This window comes from Penaeus vannamei, chromosome 38 (assembly GCF_042767895.1).
Source record: "Penaeus vannamei isolate JL-2024 chromosome 38, ASM4276789v1, whole genome shotgun sequence".
Taxonomy (NCBI): domain Eukaryota; kingdom Metazoa; phylum Arthropoda; class Malacostraca; order Decapoda; family Penaeidae; genus Penaeus; species Penaeus vannamei.
In genome coordinates, this window is record NC_091586.1 from 7,564,225 (window position 1) to 7,573,577 (window position 9,353).

The 9,353-nt window shown below is 34.9% G+C and overlaps 2 protein-coding genes across 3 annotated transcripts in view; one reads left to right on the forward strand and one right to left on the reverse strand.

Annotated features, from left to right (window-relative positions):
* LOC113822926 (uncharacterized) overlaps positions 1–2,389 on the forward strand; it is a 76,809-nt gene extending 74,420 nt beyond the window's left edge. For both annotated transcript variants that reach the window (XM_070115685.1, XM_070115686.1), the window contains 3 exons: positions 7–101; positions 447–551; positions 1,446–2,389. In XM_070115685.1, the coding sequence (XP_069971786.1) occupies positions 7–101; positions 447–551; positions 1,446–1,854 (609 nt within the window). In that variant the 3' untranslated portion in view covers positions 1,855–2,389. The remainder of the gene's footprint in view (positions 1–6; positions 102–446; positions 552–1,445) is intronic.
* Positions 2,390–2,640: 251 nt separating this feature from the next.
* The window catches only part of LOC113822923 (beta-1,4-galactosyltransferase 4), a gene marked incomplete in the record, with an annotated part of 23,255 nt that continues 16,542 nt past the window's right edge, over positions 2,641–9,353 (reverse strand). Inside the window, 5 exon segments of the mRNA XM_070115695.1 lie at positions 2,641–3,671; positions 6,269–6,469; positions 6,726–6,823; positions 8,573–9,001; positions 9,004–9,220. Coding sequence (XP_069971796.1) covers positions 3,332–3,671; positions 6,269–6,469; positions 6,726–6,823; positions 8,573–9,001; positions 9,004–9,220 — 1,285 coding nt within the window.

A 9,353-nucleotide genomic window follows, 5' to 3' on the forward strand; every position in this document is an offset into this window, starting at 1 on the left:
TACCAGAACCTCACAAGTAACAATTCTGTGGGAGCCATTGGCACGCCCCCTCCAAAGCTGGTGCGACCACTACCCAGGCAGCCTCCTAATGCTGTGAAAGGGTAGGATTTACCATGTTTTATGTTTTGATTTGTTTGGAATTGTCCTTAGTACTGTTATTAATTTTAATGTTATTTCTGATGTTTAAATCTTATTTTCTCAGAATGTCTTATTTATTTTAAATATTCTTACATAGTGAGTATTAGCCAAAAAAAATATGAAGATGTTATTAAAGCATTTCTAGTGAAATGTTAGAAGAAAGGAACAAAAGAAAAAGATAAAGGCAGGTTTCCATGTCAAATAATTTTAAATTTTAATAGAATAAGGTGAAATTCAAGTCATAACAAAAAATTTGTGATTTTATTGAGGTTTAAGAAGTCTTGATCAAAAATATTTTTTCTTTCTAGTGCTATCCCAAATCCTGCGTCCAAGGATGACTCGGTCACAAGTACGGCCTCTTACAAGCGACTGATAGAGATCTGCAAGCAACGAGTAGGAAAGGAATACTCATCGTAAGTTGGATGGAATTTAAAAATTTATATATTCTTTAACCCTTTTGGCTAGCCAAAAATGTGGGCATCAGGTTATGTAAGTGGCTGCTTGGGCAGGTGTGTGGCTTGTTGGCTGGGTGCACGTGAATACTTTACTGCAGTGACAAAACTATGCCTCCCCTTTGGAAAGTTGTTTTTTGCATTTTCCAATGTATGTTTTTGTCTTTTGATTTGCTTTATCCAGTTGGTAACAGACTGCAAAGACTTCATATCATTTTTCCATAAATAGTGAATAACTAAAAAATAAATAAAGGAGAAAAAAGTGTAACATTGTTATTTGTCGTATATCTTATTTTTCTGTAATATTTAGTTTTCTGTAATACAACCTGCTCCACTGGTCATGGCAGCCAAAAATACCATGTTTAGTATGGAAATGGCATCCTCCCTGGATCAGGTGCTCTTCAAGTCATGGCTCATGGACATTACATTCCACACTCCCTTATTGATGGGAATAATGCAAATATCCCTTTCTAAACACCAAATGAATCTAAACATCCTCCAAGAGGTTTGTGCACTCATGGCCTTCAGTCATGGTTGAAAGTTTGTGTTACCTGTCCTGCGGCCATTTTGTTTCATTGGCAAGTTTATGTCACCTGGCTCTCAAGCCAAATTATTTTGTGACGTTATGGGGTCACGTCGGATTGTAGAGGTTAAGGGAAGGAAGACAAACAAAAAAATTTACCTGTTTCTATTAAAAGTTATGGTCACTGGTCTAATTTGATTGTGTAAGTTTGTCAAAAAAGTGTCTCATGCAGTAATAAATTTAGTAGAATTTATGCTAATATGGACCAGATGTAAAAAGAATAAATAAATAATATATATTTTTTTTAGTATATCTTTGTATTTACTTTACAGACCCGAGGTGTGTAGTGCCCTTAGAGAAGTCCGCATTCAGAACAATAAGAGTCTCTCAGGCCTGAATGTGGATATGATTGTAGATCGAGTAAAGGCACACCTGAAGTCTCGCCGCCCTGGTTCTGGACAAGCTACACTAGCTCCGTGGGCCTCCCTCACTCAGTGTCCCAAGAGTGGAAATGGTGGACCAGACTGGCAAGGCCCTGGAGGTGATGAAGGAAGTGCACCTGAAGAACAATGTTCCATCTGTCTTGAAGCCCTAAATGCATGCCCAACTGTTCCACTCCAGTGCCAGCATGTTTTCCATGAGAAGTGTATTAAGGATTGGCTGAAACGCCAATCAAATTGCCCCAATTGTCGTACGTTTGCTCTAATGACAGACGAGTATCCTTCTCTCACGCACTCTTAAGAGTTGGTAACTTGTTTATTGTGATAATGTGCCTTTCATTAATATGGAAGTTCATTATTCAGTGTAGGATATATTTTAACCACATCTGGATAGTGGTTAACTTTGACTTACTCTTTTGTATTAAATGAAATAATTAAAGTGTAATAATTCAGTGGCCTGCAATTTGGACAATTACATTGTTGGTGTGCCTTAATTGAAAAAAATATAATAATAAAAAAATAAAAAATAAAAAAAAACAAAAAAAATAAAAACAAAAAAACAAGGAAATATATTTTTTCTATGTATCAATTGAATGGAAGTAGCTTATGGATCAGATTGACGTGTTAAAATGGGCTTTGTTTCCTGTTCACTTGTATGTTTTTTATAGGTTTATAATAGTGGATGTGTATTCCATTGAATTTTAAGAATTTTTATTTTACTTTTATTTTGAACTGAATATTCAGTTTGCAATAGTTTGTTTGCAACTTGCACATTCCTACTGGTGCAGTGCCTTTGCATTTCCTGAAGAAGCTGAAATAAACAGGTTTCTAATTTTTGGTAATGTATATTTCTCTAATATCACTTTCAAAAATACAGAAGCAAAATAACAGTGTCTACTTTGCATTGTCTTCTACATAAAAAAAAAAAAAAAATCTTTTGGCAACTCCCTGGTAATGAAAATGATAGACTTGTTACAAACCTTGCATAAAATACTTGATATTATGATAGCCCATTATCTTCATTGTGCAATTTTCTTGCAATAGGAACAAAGTCGAGATAATTTCCATAAAAAATAATGAATACAAGTAATTATTATTGTTTATTTGTAACACTGAACTTCATTTTTTTGATAAGTCATATCAACATATAAAAAGGGAAATGGATAACAGTATTTGGTATTTCACATTTGCCAATAATGGTATATTATTTCCACAACTGATCATAATGGCATATGGGTGTTGTTGCAGGTGGATGAATTTTCAAAATTAAAGAAATTTACATTAAATGTTGGCTATGAATGCCTAACAATGATGCCCCCCTTGAGAGAGGGTAGTCAGTGGAATGATACAGTGGGATAAAGAACACACGCACGAAAAAGAAAAAGGATGAGCGAGATTCCATAAAGTATCCAAATCTGAAGGTATGACTACTGACCCCCTCCAATTAGTTTGTCAAAAAAAAAAAAAAAAAAAAATGCATCTTGACCAATAAATCTGAGAATGTTATATGGTATTAAATGCTATTTTCTCCAAAGAAACACCCTAATTTAGGGAAACTAGATATATGTAATCAGTAGTCTGGAAGATAAATACGGGAAAAAAAAAAAAAAAAAAAAAAAAAAAAAAAGGCTTGATAATCACTGGAATTCCCTGGATGAATGAATGTATATTAGAAGGGAAGATGAAGATGACCCAAATTCTTTTTAGCATGTTAAAGGAACATTTACATATATATACACATATTTTTTTAACTGGCTCTATAGTACAAATGAAGACACTTAACAAGAAACATACAGCCAAGTATACAAAGATCTTAGTTCTTTCTTTAGCAGCTTGTAAGTTAAATCAGAAAGGCCATCATTTCTAGTGCTTTCTGCCCAAAGATGTGCATATCTCTCCTTGGAAGGTGTGGCTTTGACATGAGATAGCATAACATACTTTGCTACTGCTGGGTCAAAACGAATGATATGTAACCCTCTTTTCTCGAAGCGATTGTAAAAATCATCATCCTCTGCTCCCCATCCATAGAAGTTGTTTGCAAATCCATTAATTTCTTCAAAGTGTACTTTCTGAACAGCCACAGCTCCTCCAAACAGACGCCGATATGGAAGCTGGTACCTGCAATAAAGTGAAGAGGAAATGGTATAGAAAAGTATAGCACTTACTCTCAAAGAAAACTATTCAGTATGTGAATGCAAGTGCATGTTATTAATACATAAGCACAGTCTCCCTAAAAAGTCCTAATCCACTCTGGGTGAGTGCATGAGCTACTCCCTCTCTTCCTGCATGACAGATGATAACCCAGGTGACTTTACTGGTGGAATGTGTTGATATAGGAATGTTAAAAATTTGAATATTCCACTGAATGCCGAAAGCAATTTTGTCCAGTAAAATTGAACCTGTGCAGAAACTGAGAAAGAAGTATCAATGTCAATCAGCATGTAAAAGATCCTGTGCTGGTCATGGTTGCTGGAACATTGGTCATTTGTGTTAAATATGCCTTGCACTATTTCACTATTTCAAAGAGCCAAGTAGTACTGATGGATACCAATTTTGTAATGTAGCATATAAGCTAACTGCCAGATAGAATAGGAGTTACAGATGTAAACAAAATTCTTCAGGACAGCTTCTACTGTTTTGGATCCCATGGAGAGTCCACTGAGAATAGGGCAAATATAGTTCCCATGAAGCCTCAGTAATCCCCCCTTACTCTTGACTATATTATCCCTCTGTTTTTAGTTGATAATTGGTCAATAATCCCAGCCTCATACTGCAGCTCTCTGTCTTGTCCCTTGGCTTTACCATCCTACCCTAGGGCAGGGAATTCACAACAGCAATGACAGTAATTGCCACAAGGCCCTAAAATTAAGATTTTCACGGCAACAAATGGCTGTGACCCTAACAATACGTTGTCACTGTGCCTTTTTGGTTGATGTGATAACTGTGCGGTTAGTGCCAGTGGCCACCAGCACAGCACGTGCGTTTTTATACAACTGCCTTGATGCCCTTAATTCTGCTGAAATTTAAAGGCAAAACTGCAGTGCCCTTCTTAACCTGAAATTCCTAACTGCCCACCCCCCAACCCCATTCTGGTGTCTATCTTGACTTTTTTCACTGTGATATATGTTTAATATGAATTTGAATTAAAGACAAAATCATGCCACATCCTTTGATCCTCCATTCCTACCCACCTACCTCATGCCCAGTACTTACCCTATTTTCTAATGGTCTATTCAATATTTGGTAAATATATATTAACAAGTGTAGAAAATTATGCTTATACTTTTGGTGCCAAGTGTACAAGTGTGGAAGAAAATGAGGGTGGAGGGGTATCTCCTTTATATTTGCATAATTTTTGGGGCAGACTGCTAAACTATCTGGATCAGACAGATACGGTTTAGCAGGTATGTACAATGTTTTCTTCTAACTACACAGAAAAAAAAAAAATAGCCCTTTGTGAAAGATGGAAAATGGAGATCTGGCTGGGTGTCACAGACATATGAATATACACCATTAACTTTGAAAGGTTCAAAAGTATTGCCAGATGCAAAAACAGTTATTTTGGTACGGCTGGTCGAATAAATTTGTGGCCACTCTAAGGTTACTGAGCTGGGATTTTATTGTGTAACACTGGTGTATTCAAGTATAACAATATAAACTGTCATTGTATAAACTATTTTAAAAGTCTATATAAATTTTGCCACATCTGTTCAAAATTAAATGCATAAATAAGTAAAAAAACAAAGACATTCCCTATATTAAATTCCAAATTGAATGTCAATGCCCTCACTTAACTATACAGCTTACAGCTTTCACTTGCTAAAAGGTAAATTCTTTGAAAAATAATGACAGTAAGAATAAAGTTATTATTGTTTCAAATATCATCTGTTGTCAATATCTGCCTTTCCCTTTTATATAATTTACACAATTACCATCTGGACTTAATAATTCTCTCATTGGAAGAAGAAGAAACACACAAAATCCACACACGTTTGTTCATATCTGTTCCCTCTATTTTGGTCATGAAGCATCTGTAACATATATAATCAAGTTTTATGTAATTCAGACGTAACTCGCCGCCATCAAGTTTTTGGAAGAAAGCAGCTGGTATTCTTCTGCCTATTCTCCATTCTGAACTTGCATTTCCACATCTTTAAATGCAGATCTGAGGTAATATCAAGTCAATTTCATGTCAAACAGCAGCATTGGCCAACTGTCTGGTGTGACTTTATCAAATCTTGTATTGCTCTAGAATTTAAATATGACTGGCCAGGCACAGTTCATGGATAACTTTGGTCAAAACTACTTATTAGATTAAAGTAATTTGTTGAAAATTAAGATATCAAATAAAAGGTTTAGGCAAAATAGAAATGGCACTGGTGGTCAACTTCACCTGTGTGACTAAAATTGGGTGTGTATTTTTGTAACAGTTTGTAGGCTCTCAACCAAGAGTGGATCTGGATTTTGACAATAATGCCACAATTTTTATATTGATCGATCTATCTATATGAAATAACAAAATGTAAAGGCAAATGTGGTTAAGGACTGATCTACATTTTATGACTATTTATATTGTCATATTGAGACCTAAAGGTAACAGGGAGCTTCTTCACAGACCTTTTGTCAACATTTTTCAACATATACTTTATCATACTCTTACATACATTCTGAAAAAAAGAAAGAAAGAAAGAAAAAAAAGAAAAACTCTAGCTAACCTGAAAGTGTCAATAGCAGAATACATGTGTCGCGGGTTGTGGGTGCATGCATACACATTGAGGTCATTTTGTGGCAGTAGGTCCACATCATGAAAGATGAAACAGTCAACCTGGGCCAGCTTATTGGTCTCGACAAAGCCGATATTCAAGAGTTTTGCTCTATTAAACTGCTTCTCGTCTGTCTGTTCCACAACCACAATTCTGTGTTGGAATGAGACAAAAAGAAAATATTCAAAATGAAAAGATTATATCATAATAATGAACTCATGACTAATATCTTTTAACACAATTGAATCTGTTGCATGGCTCTGCCATATAAGTAACTTCCATCACTGTCGTGAATGGGCAAATACAGTATGAGATTATTTTCTAGTAATTAGACTTAGTTAAACTTGAAATACAAAACCTGAAACAAATACATGTAACTAATCCATTATTTTCTCTAATCCACATTTACCTATAGTTTAACTGTTGCCTCATGAGAAATGGATGCATATACGTCAGGAACTGCTGGAGGTGCAGACTCCTATTTCGGTAAGGAATGATGATGGCAACCTGGAGAGTTGATTAAAGATGAAAAATAACTTTTTTTCAAAGACCTATTACACTCAATATAGCAGTTAGAAAAAGGCACATTTGAAAAAAGAACTATAAAGCAAAATATAAAAATCCTATAATAAAGCTAGGGTTCCACTAGTGATGGAAAAAAAAGAAAGAAAGAAAGAAAGAAAGAAAGAAGAAACTGTCAGAGCTAGCTTTGCCACTGATAGATTGATATCTGAAATGAAATAATTAAGAAAGCTTATGAAATATTAATTACACCTTTTTTATTGAATGTTAATGCTAAGAATTACACTCCCTAAAGGATGAATGATCCAATAAAAAAATGAAAAGTTCACATAATATAGGAATGAGCAAATATGACATAATTGTCTATTTCCTTTTGACTACCATTTAGCCTATTGCTTGTTTGACCAGAGTGAAAACAAATGTTTCTTATATAATTATCTGTTCTCCCTTGTTTAGCCATGAAAGGTCTGTATAATATACATGATTATATTTCCAGTAATTCTTATAAAACTTTGGATGATTAACATGCTACTTCCATTGCCATCAGTTAACAGCAATTGTAACTACTCAGAAAGAGGCATCAATGCGTACATTATGAAAAACGAAAGGAAATATAATACCAGACATTAACAGTGAGGCATTTCATTTCTAAAAATATTTATCATTCTAAGAGGGTGAACCTTTTGGCAGGGAAGCGTCATTTATGATGTTTTCCACACTTTTTTGTTTCAGTGGGAGAACATCAACTTTTCTTTCTAAATTACACATAACATGAATATATACATTACACAGATGCTTCATGACTGAACAAAAGAGAATAAATAAACAAGTATGGATAATATTTTTTCTCTCTTCTGACAAGCGAACTGTCAAGTCAAACAGCAATTAGTGCATAAATGGAATGGGAAATATAAGCAGCAGACAGTTATATTATATATTAACTTATTTACATAGCAGCATTTATCATTTGGATGTGTACACACTGCAATAAATAGCCATTTTTTCATATACTCTCTTATGTATTTCTTTTCAAATATTAACATTGTTTATTTTACACCTTTTATATTGTTATACTAGAATGCACTATTATAACCAGATAAAATCCCAGCTCGATTATCTTAGGGTGGCCACAAATTTGTTCTGCCAGCTGCATCTGACACAAGATTATTATGATTTGCCTTTTGTTTCTGCTTTTTTATTCTAATCAGCAGGTACTTTATACTTCTGTTTGCATCTGTCTGGAATTATATACTATATTTTCATTGCTTTACACTACTCTATTTTTTATTTTTTCAAAGTAAAACTGCAGTCTACGGAGAGTTGCCAGTTTTTCCTTTCCTGTGATTGGACGGAGGAGAGGGGCAGCTAGACCTAAAGCATTCTCTGCAGAGAACCTGCTAGTTTATTTTCTGTCAACAGGTGCCAATAGTCTATGATTGTCTGATTTGTTCAATATAATTTTGCAGTTAAAATGTGGTTAAAGAAAATTTGAAGCTAGTCTAGACACACTTATCCAAGATGAATGAACTTGTAATAAACTCAAAGCAGGAGACTGGGTGGCCTGAAGTAGCTCTGGGGCAAATGCTGAGTCTGAATAGTGGAACCCAAACTTAAGGAACATATGCACAGATGCAAGGATGAGGATGGTTTCATGCACAGAAATACAAATAGTGGATAAGCACATCTAATTACATGCTAATGCCCTAAGTTGCACTACAATAACAGTTTGCATACATGGTATCTTGACTGGCATTCTGTTGGCTTCCAGGTACCACCAGGCAATATGTTGTATTTCTTAACAATGTCTTCATCTGTCTGAGGAAAGATCTTGTTGGTTGTTAATCTGTCTACGTTTACCACATGGGGAGATAAGACAGGACACCAATCCAGACCATTTTCTGTAGGTCCAACAAGGCCAACCAATTCCTGGGGTATGTCTTCTGAAGCGATGAAGGGGAAAGTAACATCGGTATATTTTCCAAGTATGAATGGAAGGATCCACAAGCACAGACTCACAGCTGATGTTATGCACCAGACTCTCCTATAATTGACAGGTACACTCTTTACCAACTTCATTGTCCTTTGGAACTTATTTATGACACTGATTTTTAATATACATGATACAAAAGTCACATAATTTTTCTTTGCAATAGTCCTTGGCCTCAGTTCCTTTTCACACCCTTCTCAAGGCCTTCAATTTCTCTTAAACCCTCATACACAAATCTGATTTTCCCTTTGATTTTGGCTGACTGTTTTGAGGATTCTGTCACTTTGGTATTTAAGATCTTTAACTTCTTATCTATGAAACTTAAGGCCTCTTGCAGAGTCAGCTCCACATGGAAGCCTAAACCAACATTTACGTAAATTTTTGAAACATCTGGCCTGAAAGAGAGAAAAAGACATTAAGTAAACATAAAATAATTCTAAAAAAAAAGAAAGAGAGAAAGAGAGAGAGAGAAAGAAAGAATAAAAATCATCCACACCAATCCTACCCTAACAAACAATTAGTCGTTCT